Genomic DNA, 14,062 nt, shown 5'->3' with positions numbered 1-14,062 from the left:
CGACGGCAGCTTCGCAGAGTCGCGCCGCCGTCTCTCGTCACCACTTCCCTTCATCGTCGCTGCCCGTTGCCTCCCGTCTGTCGCCACCGCAACCGGAGCCGCCCCAGATCTGGTTTGCGGGCTTCAATCTCGAAGTCTTTAGGGTGGAAGGGCTGGCCCCGTGTGCCACCGTCCTTGCAGTCGACGGCGGCAAGACGGGGGATAGGAGGAGGTGACGGTTGGCGACAGGGCGAGGGGGAACGCCGCCCGTGTCACCCCAAGTCCCCAGTCCAGAGTGTTAAATATTTTTTTTTATGTTTCACTTGTTTGCGTTTGGTGTTGCAATCATTACTTTTGGATGTTGCATCTGACTTATACCTTTTTTTTGAGAAATGATCTGAAATAACTCTTTGTTGAAACAATTTTTATTGGTTGGTGAAACATTTTCCATTGAATAATGAAACATCTTAATGAAATATTTTTTAATGAGATGTGAAACATCTGCAACATTTTTTTTACGTGATGAAATACTGTCCGGATTTTTGACTGTGATCGGACATCTGAAACAAGTTTATTGAAACATCTTTTAATGAGTGGTGAAACATGTGCAACATTTTCTTTTATGTGATGAAACATTGTCTGAAATTTTAACTGGGATCGGACGTCCGATCCCTAGTCATCTCCTTAAAATACTTGTAGTTTTATGGAATTTACTCTAGACTAGAATCAACTACCGAAAACAAGCAAACTCATTCGGTCACTGCGCTCAGACAGCCAAAATTAAAGCTAGTACAAATTTAAACCTCTGAATTTAAAATTGAAAGCTTCAATCTAGCTACTCAGATACTCTGATCTCTTTTGCATTTTCATCACATGAGGGAGCATGCGTTGGGGTCCTCGTCGTTGAACAGGTTGGTGAGCCGCTCCTCCGTCCTGCCGCCGCCGGACACGTAGGCGGCGGAAGAGGCCTCCACGTTCCTGACGTGGCCGGGTGGGGCCCGCCTGTCATAGGCGGCGGCGGCGACGTACGGCTGGCTCGCCGCGCTGTACGGCACGTACGGCCACAGCTCGGACTTCTTCCCCGTCGACTGCGCCTTCCTCAGCACCTTGCTGGCCTCCACGTACCCGCTCACCGTCACCTTCTGCTGCTTCCTGTTAATCTTCACCGACTCGACGCCTGAAAAATCATACAAAAAACAAACAGAAACTAAAACATTCAAATTCAAATTCAGGCGAGGAAAACCACAAGATCTTTGTGCCAAAATACTGCATGCATATATGTGTGTTTTGCTGGAAAAAAAATTACAGGACAGGAGAAGAACCTTTCAAGGTGGAGAGGGCGTTCTTGACCTTGAGCTCGCACCCATCACAGTCCATCCTGACCTTCAGCTCCACAGTCTGCAGCTGCCTCCTCTTGCTGTTCTTGTGGCCATGGTGATGATCGCCACAACTGAACAGGCCGGCCAAGTACTCCAATGAGCCTCCCATTTGACACCAAGTTTCTGAAGAACCGAAAGAGATCGATCTGAGCCGCTAGCTTGACTGCAAACACGAATGGAAACCAAATGTGAGGCAGATTAACTAGTATATATGCATGTTCAGCACGAGATAGAAAGCATCTGCTGTTCCTTTTGGCAGTGATAGTAAAAGCCAGATAATCTGAAAAGTGTCACCGATCAGATGCAGCCTTTTTTTTTCCCCTCTTTTTCTCCCCTCAAATAGGCAACGACAAAGTGATGATGGATTGAAAGCAAAAAGGAGATGAGAAAATCAGTGCCTTTGATGCAAGGAAGCTCAGCTCAGATCACTATTTAGATACCTATCACCTTGTGGTTTTCACAGTTCAGATCTCACTATCTATCTGTGAGTACTGCTCTCTACATGGCCACATATCTCCTTTTTTATAGGCACCTGCAACTGCAAAAGCATGAGGCTGCCTGAATGCCACAGCTGTCAAGTGCACACAATGCTTAGCACTGGTGGTAAGCAAGAGCCTCTCATCAAGGAAGGCACAACTGTGGCATGCAGGGGCAAATCAACAAGAAAGATCCCCTCAAGGAAATTAGAACACAAGAAAGGCACTGAGCCAAAAAGGACGAAACAATGGCAACCTTGTGTTAACTGTTAAATCTTGAGAGAGACTACTCTTTGTGAAAGGTGAGGTCTCTAAATGTTAAGGTTTGTGTTGCAGCTAATAGTGTTCTATTGGATTAACTCGTGCAGTCATCTGATGTGCACCCTCTATTCTGAAAAAAAAAAACTTCTACCTATAAATCAGGACACACCATTATTTCGATTTCAAAGTTGATTTTTTCTTCTTCTTTTTTTTTGACAGAGCAAGTAATGGTGATTGATCACAGAGACACAGGAAGGAAGCATGTGGTCTTTGGTCTTCCTTATCTTGTCCCACTGTCCACTGATGGACGTGATGCCCCCTTTCTCTCGGATGACAACAGAGCTCAGGCATTATCTTCTGAATCCATTTACCTGACGATAAAAGGTAAAAAACTACTTCAGGGAAATCAATTCTTTACACGAGTTTGAACTCTTTTATGAATTTAATCGTTTTCCATAAAATTCTCGCGAAATATCACGCATGCATGTTGCATTCCAACGGGATGATAATAGCACCCAATAAGTTTTGCATGATATACACATTTTACTCTGCCAACACAATGTATGTGTATACAGTCTTTCCACTGATCAGATATGCACAGAATTGCAGGGGGGAAATAAACTGTTTCTCCATCAGTGCAGAAAAAAGGAGTGAAGCACTGACGGTGATCCATAATGACTAGCAATACACTGTTGCAAATCTGTCTGCTAAACACAAGAAAATTGCATATCCACCATCGCATAAGGTTGGATTCGCTGAAATGTCATCACTTAAATGGGCTTCGCTAGAATACCACCCTCAACCGAATACCATTTGACACAATGCCATTTTCATCATTTCTTCCATTTTAAGCTCATTTTATCATCTTTGCAGTTGTTTTCCGACGGAAATACTCTTGGTTCAAATGGTTGAACCTGACATATAATTTTTATCTCCCCAATGCTAGAACTTTGTCATGTGTACAGTGTATTTGGCATATAAATTGGAATGCATATTTTGCATATAAAATGCGATGTTTTCTGGCATATAAATTAATAATTTAGCAAGTAATAAGTAATCCAAAATGTTAGAAATAAATCAATCACGTGGAAGGTAATCCAAAATGTTAGAAATAAGTCAATTACAATGGGAGAGATAAATAACCCAGAACAGCACTATCACATTCTAGGTCCAGGGGCAATTCTGGCAATAAAAATCTTAAAAGAGAGTAAAATATTTTCTAAGTGCCAAAAAGGATGAAAATGGTATTGTGTCAAACGGTACTTGGTTAAGAATGGTATTCTATCGAAGCTCATTTAAATGATGTTATTCTTGCGAATCTAGTCTTACACGATGATAGATATGCAATTTTCTCGTTAAACACTTCACCTTTTCCTTTGGTTCATCATGCAGAAGTGCATTTCACTTTCAAATGATTACTAGCTTATTGCTCGTACTATGTACTTTCACGGTCTATTGTCTTTAAGTTGTTCACATCGACAAGCCGACAAGCATTAGTGGGGCATTTGCCATGTTGCACTTGTAACTTGTTGAATTCATCCTGCTGGCTCAATGCCTGTCGACTGAATTTTTGTCATGTAATTTTTGATTGATTTTTTTTTGTTCTAGATTTCTTCAGACTGTAGGTGATGACCACAGAACATCGCCCTACCTATACTATACTGCTATACGCCACTGCATTTTCTTCTGATATTTTGGTGCTGCTCCTACAGTTTGTGCAGTTTCCTTCTGATATATTGGTGCAGAGGCCTAACTGTACATGCGTCAACTGCATATATATCAGGTCGCAGAAACTCTAACAAGAATCCTATAGCCAAGCCTGAATGCCATAACTGAAAGAGAAAAAAAGAGGCCTGTTTCTGCTCATGGCCAATGTGTAACGCAAGCATTATGCATGTTCACACAGGGTACTGCACATAAACAGAATCCAAAATCATAGGGATGGTCAGGTCACACATGAGGATGGCACAATTATTTGCCCTGTCATAAATTTGCCGTGAGCAATGCAACCAGGAAAAGTTCTTGCCAGGAACTACACACTGTATTCCCAAATATAAGCATGTTTAGCATTGAAATTTTGTACACAATATAATCATTTGTAAAACATTGGTTCCAATGTACGGGAATCTAGGCATTTTCAGCCAATCAGGTGCTTATGAGGGGAATCCAAATAATTCAAAATTCAAAATTTGACCAACGAGTAACTGAAAAGAAATAGTTTCTTTTATCCTTAATATTTGCTAAACAACTTAGAAATTCTTATTTCTAGGAACCGAGGGAGTAGAAGAGATGTGTGCAAGTGGACTGACCTGACATGACTTTGCCTGGCTAAATACATCCATGCAGGAGCTAGACACCAGGTGGTGGGTTGAGGCTTTGTCAAGTTGATCAGTCAAGACTGAAGTGAAGGAAGGAGATATCTGAAGAATGGACATGATGAAGAGGAAAAGAACACTTCCGAAAATCATCAAAGAAAAAAAAGGTTATTGATTTGGTACTGCTTGATTGCTACAAGTGTCATAAACACCCTTTGCTTCTAAACCTGGATTGCCTGAAGATCGAAGTCATGGGTAATACGTTTTAGTGCAAGTTAGTTAGCATGCAAATCTGGTTTTTGGCCTGCTTTCGTACTGCTGCTTTATTATGCCAGGACAGGAATGTGATTATGGAAAGGTGTTTTGTGCAAGCCAAGACCAGCAATCAGCAATGCACCCTGCATCTTGATGTCGTCCCCTGTTCAAGTTTATGAGGCATCATTGCGTATTTGCATTACAAGTTTCGAATCAGGCCAAGAATAGCTGCATCAGGCAGACTTGGAAAATGATACTTCCTCCGTTTCACAATGTAAGTCATTTTAGCATTTTCCACATTCATATTGATAGTAATGAATCTAGATAGATATATATGTCTAGATTCATTAATATTAATATGAATATGGAAAATGCTAGAATGACTTACATTGTTAAACGGAGGAAGTAGCTAACAGACAGAGAATTAGGAATGAATCTTATGGCACATAATAATCATTATCAGCAGCAGCAATGGAGAACAGAAAACATAGGTGGTACGGAATATATAGACTCCAAATGATAACCGTAAAGCATTCTTTGCTTGGCCAATATTAAAGCTTCATGTTTTGCTAACTATCGCTAATCATCTGTAATTCTGAAATCTGAATCCATGTTGAAAGCCTGAAGCTGAAGTGTTTCAATTCGTTTCACAAATACCGAAGAAACTGAAAAAGCTAGTGAGTCGTTGAGCCCAGCCCAGGACCGGAATAGATATGCGAGCAGAAGCATGGTAGATTGGCCAGAAATCCCAGAAATGGAAAAGGCAAAAAGCCCAAGGCCCAAGCGAGGCTTTTATTGGGAAAAGGCCATATTGACTCTCAGATATTGCCGCAATTTTATTCCTATGCCTTAATCGGACTATCGAATATTTTAACCCCCAACTATTAAAACCGGTGCAATTTAACTCCCTCGGCTATTTTGAGGGTGGTTTTCGTTGATGTGGATTGTTAACCTGGTTCACCCGGCTAAGTCAACGTGTGGGGCCTACATGTTATTCTCTCTCTCTCCTCCGCTTCTTCCTCCTTCCGGTCTCTCCCCCTTCTATATGTCCTTCCTCTTCTCCCCTTCGGCCCTTCCTCCATCTATATGTCCTTCCTCTTCTCCCCTTCGGCCCTTCCTCCAGACCTCTCTGTTTGGGTCCTCTCATTCCTCCTCTCCACTACGGCCATGGGAAGTAGAGGGACGACAACTAGTGGGACTTGGGGACGTGCGAAGCCCTACCGTGGAATCGGCCGCGCCGTGGCCTTTGATTCGGGGGCGATCTCATTGTTATCTCGCCGCAAAAAGCCTGACGACAGGAGTTCTATAGATGGTGCCGAGGTGGAGGGTGGTGAGCTTGAAGAAGGAGGGGTCGATGTCCATCTCATCGGGGAGGGAGGGTGGCGGGAGGAGGACAGAGATCCTATATCGTCGGTGCTAATTCCACTTAGCTCCTATATCTTCCTTCCAAAATCAGGCGCTAACATTGTCAGAGCTTCTAGCCATGTCTACTCACCGCCTCGATAAGGCCGACACCATATCCTCCTCCTTCTCCTCCTCCAGGGGCGAACCATGCTTGGAAGCGTGCCACCTTGGTCTTGGTGGCAGCCGTGGCGTAGCCACTTTGCACGGTGCTTGCGGTGGCGACAACGTTGATTTGACCTGGCACGAGGACTGGGCGGCCCTAGAGGTAGAGGAGGAGTGAGGTCTAAAGTCATGGTTCCCTCGCAATGGGGCAATCGCTGTCATAATCATGTTGGTCGGTGGCAACGAGCTGCTTAACACGGGGTGCCTCGTTTGGCATCCTCATCTATGCGTGGCACAACGTGCTGGCTTGGTGATTCCGGAGATTGATGTTTGAGAGAGATAAAGGGGAGAGAGAGGAACGAAGGAATGAGAGAGAGAATACCATGTAGGCCCCTCAAGCTGACTCGCCCTGAGTAGACCAGGTCAATGAAAACTATCCTCAAAACAATATAGGGAGTCAAATTGCACCCATTTTATAATTGGGAGGTCAAGATATTCAATATTGGGGTTGAGGAATACGAATCAATTGCACCTATATTTCAGAGAATCGAAGTGAACTTGTTACTTTTTTAAGGAAACCTTGCGCTGAATTTGTCCCCACCTAAATTTTTGGCCTGAAAACGTAGATATATTTGAAAAATCAAACGTGCAAATGAAAGTGGGTTCCTCATTTCCCTCTCAAATCATGTTTCCCAAGAACTTACTGATAATAAATGAATACACAATCTGATTATCTGAAGAGAAATACGTGTCCTACACACGGAAGCGCACTCCGCAAAACCTCAAAAACGAAACGATAAGGTGTTTCTGTTCCGCGGGGGGACCCCACCTGTCAGCCCCCCAGCCCCCAAGCCGCTAGAAAGATCCAAACCCCCCTCGCCTCTCGCTGTCCCCCGCACCACACGCGCCCCGTACCCCGCACATCCACCTCCTCTCTCTCCTCCCTCCGCGCCGCGCGCCCCCAAACCCTAGAACTCCACGCACGCGACGCGAGCTCCAATCCCACCCGGTGTTCCCCCCCTCCCCCTGATTCGCCTGCAACCACCACTCCCCTCTCCAATCTAATCCTCTTCCGGCTGTGCCGTCCTCCTGCTCCGCTTCCCTTTTTTCCGCGAGATTTTGTTCTGTTTGGGGGAGAAACTTTTTTTGGGTGCTTTTTTTTTTCTTTGGTTGTGTTGTTTCAGGAGCGCGCGTGGCCTCGGAGGATTCGCGGCGGCTGGTAAGAGAGGAATCGGCTCTTTTTTTTCCCACCCCCTGCGGTTGCGGTGGGATTTTTGTTAGGGTTCGTGTTTGATCTGACGGTTCCGTGTTTCCTGGGCTAGGGTTTTGGCGCTTCCGTGAAGGGTCGTGCCCCTCCCGTCTCCGACGTCCGATCTCTGTGCGCCGGGGTTGTCAGGTGAGCCTCCCCGCCCTCTGTGCCTAGCGATTTGTTCTACGGTTAGGATCCAGGAGTGGTGCTGGGACGTGGGGTCAGTGTAATGGTATCGGATTGAATGATATCCAGATTTATGTGTGAGTTATAATATTGCTACTATTTTGTTATTTCATATATCATTTGGTGAATTAGTAATTTAGTATAGTTCATTCATTTAGTCTTTAAGATAGAAAACTACCTATACTATTACTCCATAAAATAGAAACAACACTACAGAGAGTTGGAAAATTATGTCGGTGTGTCGCTGACATGTGGTCCTACTTGCCATCATTTGATATTATTTTCTACCGTATGCATGTTTTTATGTGACCAAGCAAATCATTGACATTTACTGATTTCCCATGTTGGCAGCTACAATGTCATCATACCCTGTGCTAAACAACAGACCTATTGATCAATGGAGAGTTACTGATCTGAAGGATGAACTTCGTAAGAGGAGGCTCCCTGTTAAAGGCTTGAAAGATGAACTTGTAAGGCGACTCTTCGAGTCAATTCAGAGTGAAAAAGAAGAAGAAGAAGAAGAACAAGATAATGAAACTGTCGAAGTGAATCCAGCAGCTAACCAGGCATCTGAAATACAGAGTGTTTCTCAGGAAACTACAGTTTCTATTACAGAAGTTCACAAGGAAACTGTGGTTCAAGTAACTCAGGAAGCTACACCTCCTATCACTGAAGTAAGTCAGTCGCTCACAGTTTCAGCTGCCGAAGAGCCCCCCAAGGTTAACGCGGTGGCAACCCATGAAGCTCCCTTAAGCAAGGCCCCAACAGACAAAGGAGAAGAGCCACCAATTGCAGGAGATGTTTCCACAGTGGAAAACGAACATCTTCATGCTGAAAATAATACTGAACCTTTTGTTGAGAAGACACAAGATGTTGGCACCAACGAAGCAATTGGTGCCCTTGATATGACCAGTGCTGATGTAGAGTCAGACATGACCTCTTCTGATATCAAGATAGATGCTACTGAAGCCAGCAAAGTTCAACAACATGACACAGTAGCAACAACTGTGGATGCCATCCCAACAGATGCTGATCCTATGGATACTGATGTTGCAACTGAGAAGGCGGTTCTTAATGATTTGGGTGACACTACTTCAGTGTATGATGAAGAGCGCAAAGATTCTGAGCTCACGAATGAGGACGAGAAGCCCATCGCACCAAAACCAAATGATCAGGTACCTGAGGTTAGCCCAGATTTAGGGTCTCCAATTAAGTGTGAGTCAATTTCTAGCGATGATATATCAACTAACAAAAAGAATAATATAAAGGATAATTTGAATGCTAATAATTTTGATTTAGAACTAGAGGCTAAGCCAGAGATGGTAAAACCATCTTCTGGCATTACTTCCATAGGTGGAGATTTGCAGCCATTGGATGATGACAAAGATCTGGGTAAAAACCAGTCATCTTTGGAATACATAGATTCCACAGCTAATGTGGATGAAGGCGGCTCTCCAGAGAAACTAAATTTAGACAGGAGTTCAGGTGATGAGTCAATGGAGGAGGATGTCATGGAGATTAAGCAAGTTGAGTCCAACATTAAATCTGAAGGAACAGCTGAGCTTAGCTCAGATCATGTGAAAGAGGTGTCCCTCCCTGATACTGTTGTGGACAATTCCTCTGTTGACACGAAAGAAGTTATAGCTGATGAAAAGACAGCAGCTTCAACTGAAAAGAGGAAACTCGAAGGTTTATTTCCTGACATTCCCTTTATGCTTCTCATTATTCCTTCAACTTGAAATTGCATATTTTCAGCATAGCCATTCATGGATTATAATATCTTGAATCAGACTGTCCTTGTCATTATGATTGTGCACAAAGTTGCGCAGATTTTTATTATGTTCTTTTTTCGTCCTTAGTATCTTGCAGTCATGTAAATAAATTATACCTTCAAAGATTTAAGCATCAATAGCCTGTAAGTAAATTTGTTTTTCACCAATAGCAAACAAGTGTTACTCCCTCTGGTTGGGAATACATGACTGTTGACTCAAGTATTCCTGACCGGGGGGAGTACTGTATAATAGCGGTTGTGGGCGCTATCTGCAAAATAGCGGTTGCTATTTGGTTCATGTAAAATGTACATATTTTTATTTTTTGGACTTGGCTCTATGAATAATTAGTTTTCTAAACAATGATTTTAGAGTAAATTAAGGACTACTTTACAATTTTTAATTTCAACAAATAAACCTGTAGTTTGAGTTTTCTTTTATTCCATTATTGGAATATGGTGTCCATTATATCGATCGCTACGCTAATCTGATGGAAATCTGCTACTACCCTGCTATCTGCTATTTAGTACCTTAGCTAGGACAAGCACATCTGCTATGTAGTTCTTTAAAAAAAAAATTATGAGAGGTCATGTGCTATTGTTGTCAACCGAGTTAACTAAAACTCTTAAATATTAGATAATTTGATGAAGTTGCGTGGCTATATTGTGTGATTGCTTTGAATTAACGTCTGTTTTTTGTTTTGGTGTCTGCTGAACGCAGCTGAAGAAACTGTTGCTGCCACTGAGCCAATCAAACGCCAGCGTCGATGGGCTGCAGATGGTGCCAAAGTTCCAGAGAGACAACCAATAAGTCATAGTGGCTCTGATGCTCCTAAGGAAAATTTTCAGCCTGCTTTAAAACGATCTTTTGGCAGGTCTGATTCAACAGCTAGTGGAGATTCCCCAAAGGAGCGGGTTGGTGAGTCCTCTATTTGCTGATCACAAGTCTATATATTTCATTAGTCACAATCCTGTAATCGAACTGTTTTTCCTTTATTTTGGCTTGCAGTGCCACCATCTCAGAAACCTGCAACAGCTTCCTTGAGAATTGATCGATTTGTAAGGCCATTTACGCTGAAGGCTGTGCAAGAACTTCTTGGTAAAACTGGATCTCTTTGTAGTTTCTGGATGGATCACATCAAGACCCACTGCTATGTTACGGTATTTTTCCTTTCTATCGAAGATTTACAATTGTTCTTAGTTTGTTACTTATCATATCATCTGAATTGCATAAACATAGTTAACTGAATACATGAATTTCTGCACAAAAAATCTCTTTAGCCCTTTTTGTTAATTAGCATTACCAAAATGTGTTCAATCATGGGTATAATGGATCATTTCGACATGGGAATTCTTAACATGGACCCAGTGATAGATCATCTTGAGATGGTAACCAGAGAACTTAAAATTGGTTTTATAAATGTACTCCCTGTAGTCTAGTCAAATATATTTGATGCGAGAACTAAGTTTAGGTGTCCCAACGTCTGGAGGGAGTACTCTGTACCAGAATAATTTCATTCTAGTATAGCATTTGAAGTTATTGTGTGGACTGGTTGTGCGTTAAATGTGAGCTTGAGCTTGCGTTGTTGTTCCACTGACTTTGCCTACATGGCCCCCATCTTGCAGTTTTCATCAGTAGAGGAAGCTGTGGCTACTCGGGATGCTGTCTACGATTTGCAGTGGCCACCAAACAACGGCAATCGTTTGGTTGCTGAATTTGTTGATCCCCAGGAAGTGAAGCTCAAACTTGAACCTCCTCCGCCAGCGGCGGCTCCTATTAGCCCTGCTACTACACCAAAGGAGCCACCCTTTCAACAGGCTCAGGCTAATCAAAACATGCCTCGTCAAGCCGCTGCACCAAGGGAGCACTTGCCACCTCCACCGCCTCTTACTACGCTTCCTACATCTGACTCAGGATCAGCAAAGGAGAGGCTTCCACCCACCCCAAAGAAACAGCCGGAACCTCCTGTTGTGACACTCGATGATCTCTTCAGGAAGACACATTCTTCTCCTAGGATTTATTACCTTCCTTTATCAGAAGAGGAAGTGGCAGCCAAGCTTGCTTCACAGGGCAAAGGCAAGAGAGAATGAGGAGCTGTAGCCTCTTTTTTTCTTGTCGCTAGTATGGGGGCATGTGGAGGTATGTAGTGGTTACATACTTGCATGTGTACGCTGCAGGTTGTAGGGCTGAGAGCCTGAGATCTTTCTTCCTAACTTTCCAGGAAAAATGGTGTATTACAGCTCAGCAGCTGGCTCTTGCAGTTCATTTGAAATAACAGGAGGCGGCGACTGCTGTTAGGTATTTTGCTGCAAGAGAGAGTAGCTGTAGGCTAGTGTAGAAGCAGCAAATGTATTTTCTACAGAAGGAATGTTTTTTGTTCTATCACTGTCTAGTGTGTTGCGTCTAACTCTTGTTACTTGGAACGTCTGACGTCTGAGATTATGGTTGGTTTAAACAATCGGGTATGGTTGCGACTTGTGACTCCTGTTATAATTTAATTGCGAGGATATTTATTGTCACATTGGCCATTTTGCTTGGTAAATTCTCACCTGTATGGGATGTGCTTCGGTTTGTGTTCTTTTGCTGCTTGTACTGATAGGTTTGTCTTCTGTTCTGCTCGATACTCTTTCTGGAATGTGGCAAAATAGTTCGATGTGCAATCTGAATGCATGCTCAGTTTGCAGTACATTAGTCTCCCCAAAATAAATGTTTTAGAGCAGTAATAAGTAATAGCTGGATACATTGATACTACATAGACATAAAATTGAGGTCTCAGTGCTTCGTGGGGGTCAGAAATTGCATCTTTAGCTGCTTCGGTGTTGTAGACAACTTATATCTTCTTACACTTTAGATGATAATATTCAGAGAAGAATTAATAAGGTTGGAAGCCACCTTTTGTTGGTATCGAGTGGTGTCCTGCAGTGGATTGTGAATTAATTTTAGTGAGTATATAATATATAGGACATATATCTAGCTGCATGCGGTTGAATAATACCATTGTGTAGAACTCGCTGGACAAGTCTTTTCCGTTCCAATTCTACGAATCTCAGAGCAATGCCACCCACATGACCAACCGTGGGTTAGAAATATTTATTAACTGCATAGTCACAGAAGGAATGAGAGGGTTGAAGTAATATTTTGCATTATTACCTGTCATCTTGCTGGGGGACTTGCATAGGGCGCCCCAGGCGGTCACTCTCTTGTTCCTCCATTGTGTTTGTAAACCATTTTCTTGTTTTGCATGCTGAATGTATGTACTCGTCAATTCCTTTGATCTGGGACATAATAAAACCAATATGTCTAGTTGAAGTAAAATAGCGTGCACTAAAATTAGAAGAGCTGAAGCTTATATATTTGAGAGGTCTTTGTATTCAGCATTGCTATCTCTGAACATAACTATTGAGTCTAGTATCTGAATGTTTTCATTCTTAGCATTGCGCCAAACCTGTGGTTTTTGTTTCAATATACTGGGATGAAAACCTACAATAGATATCGTTACTATCTTTGCAGATAACGGGATGAAAACCAGTATGAGAAGATGATAAATTAAACAATTATTTATTTACCATATCTTGTTTTGAGAGCAAGATAATAGTGGACTACATGTCAACTATAAGCTTATGTGAAAGAGAGAAAAATAAGAAGTGCTGGCTCTTATGTCAGAGTTAGCTATATACATGTTTTAAGATATTTACATTAAATTATAGTAAGAAAAAGAGAGAGTAAAGAAAAAAAAGAACTAACTTCATAGATAACCTATTATATTCAGTGTTGTGGATAACGGGTGATGATACGGCCGTATATACTGACGTTAAAACGGTGGCGCCGACCTCTCCGTCACGTTTTAGCAAAACGGTGCACATTAGTGGTCCGGGACGTATAATCACCGTTATTACCGACTAATCGGCCGAATAACCGGGCCTAATCACGTGATAAGGCCCTACCCAGCCAGCCCACGATAACACGCTGGCCCATTAGTTGTGTAACCTAGCACCATATTGGTAGCAGAAAGTCGTTTTCAATCCCAAAACCCTGGCATTTCATTCCTGCCGCTACAAGCTACAAGTCTAGGGTTAGTTATTTTCATCTAATCCTGTTTCAAATCCAATCTCTCATATTTTGTTGTCCTCATTTTAATCTTTTGTTTGAATCTCGAATAGGACCTTTATGCATTACGAACCAAACATATCACTATTTGATGCACAACTATGAGTGTCTAGGCCTATATTTTACTATATATCGAGTTAATGTCGTGTTATCCTTATTTTTATTTAAGAATAGTAGGTGTATATGTAGTTATATGCATTTATGTGCCAAAAATAACAAGCTATTATGAGTTATGTACGTATATTTGTCCAAAACGTTAAATTTCCGTCAAATTCCGATTAATTGTCCGCACTCCGATTTGTCCTTCAAAGAGTAATTCTCTAACCAATTATCCTTCTAGAATCTAACTGGCTCACCTTTATTAATAATCTAGGAGCCCGTATTTAAGAAGTAATTCTTAACCTCCATTAGATCTGATAAAAAAGGGGAATCCCCTTGTTTTCTTCTCGACCCGAGTTATTGATTTACCACTGAGATATTTTCTTTTTAATAGATTTTGTCACACACCTTGCTCATTTATTAATTTAAACAACCATTTACTTAAAAGACATTGGTTTGAATTTCTAAATTGTGAACGCCA

At 42.2% G+C, this 14,062-nt stretch overlaps 2 protein-coding genes across 5 annotated transcripts; one reads left to right on the top strand and one right to left on the bottom strand.

Moving 5' to 3' along the window:
- Nucleotides 1-518: 518 nt before the first annotated feature.
- Nucleotides 519-2,148, bottom strand: LOC4332989 (heavy metal-associated isoprenylated plant protein 23). Of its 3 annotated transcripts, none has more exons than XM_026023793.2 (3): nt 1,799-2,148; nt 1,302-1,521; nt 519-1,156 (listed from the first exon to the last, which is right to left on the bottom strand). In XM_026023793.2, the coding sequence occupies exons 2-3, from the start codon at nt 1,465-1,467 to the stop codon at nt 849-851; spliced, it is 474 nt and encodes a 157-aa protein (XP_025879578.1). In that variant the 5' UTR covers nt 1,468-1,521; nt 1,799-2,148; the 3' UTR covers nt 519-848. The 3 variants fall into 3 exon arrangements, with proteins under 3 accessions (XP_025879578.1, XP_015630105.1, XP_066164355.1); XM_015774619.3 differs by having other exon boundaries at nt 1,757-2,145; XM_066308258.1 differs by lacking the exon at nt 1,799-2,148 and adding an exon at nt 1,653-1,669.
- A 4,911-nt stretch (nt 2,149-7,059) lies between these two features.
- On the top strand, nt 7,060-11,894 carry LOC4332988 (uncharacterized). 2 transcript variants are annotated; one of them, XM_015776029.3, is made up of 7 exons: nt 7,060-7,390; nt 7,494-7,567; nt 7,958-9,295; nt 10,096-10,293; nt 10,384-10,535; nt 11,001-11,514; nt 11,597-11,894. In XM_015776029.3, exons 3-6 carry the CDS (start codon nt 7,963-7,965, stop codon nt 11,463-11,465), a joined length of 2,148 nt encoding a protein of 715 aa, XP_015631515.1. In that variant the 5' UTR covers nt 7,060-7,390; nt 7,494-7,567; nt 7,958-7,962; the 3' UTR covers nt 11,466-11,514; nt 11,597-11,894. The 2 variants fall into 2 exon arrangements, with proteins under 2 accessions (XP_015631515.1, XP_015631513.1); XM_015776027.3 differs by having other exon boundaries at nt 11,001-11,894.
- Nucleotides 11,895-14,062: the final 2,168 nt, after the last annotated feature.

The sequence above is a fragment of the Oryza sativa genome, chromosome 3, assembly GCF_034140825.1.
Source record: "Oryza sativa Japonica Group chromosome 3, ASM3414082v1".
NCBI classification, from domain to species: domain Eukaryota; kingdom Viridiplantae; phylum Streptophyta; class Magnoliopsida; order Poales; family Poaceae; genus Oryza; species Oryza sativa.
This window is presented reverse-complemented; position numbering and strand designations above follow the sequence as displayed.

What these genes read in the sequence shown, in the direction of transcription:
- LOC4332989 (XM_026023793.2), bottom strand. Translation starts at nt 1,467, where the DNA reads ATGGGAGGCTCATTGGAGTACTTGGCCGGCCTGTTCAGTTGTGGCGAT. An exon ending in CGCCCTCTCCACCTTGAAAG is followed by an intron (nt 1,157 to 1,301) that starts GTTCTTCTCCTG and finishes ATGATTTTTCAG; the next exon opens with GCGTCGAGTCGGTGAAGATT.
- LOC4332988 (XM_015776029.3), top strand. Translation starts at nt 7,963, where the DNA reads ATGTCATCATACCCTGTGCTAAACAACAGACCTATTGATCAATGGAGA. An exon ending in TGAAAAGAGGAAACTCGAAG is followed by an intron (nt 9,296 to 10,095) that starts GTTTATTTCCTG and finishes TGCTGAACGCAG; the next exon opens with CTGAAGAAACTGTTGCTGCC. An exon ending in AGACCCACTGCTATGTTACG is followed by an intron (nt 10,536 to 11,000) that starts GTATTTTTCCTT and finishes CCCATCTTGCAG; the next exon opens with TTTTCATCAGTAGAGGAAGC.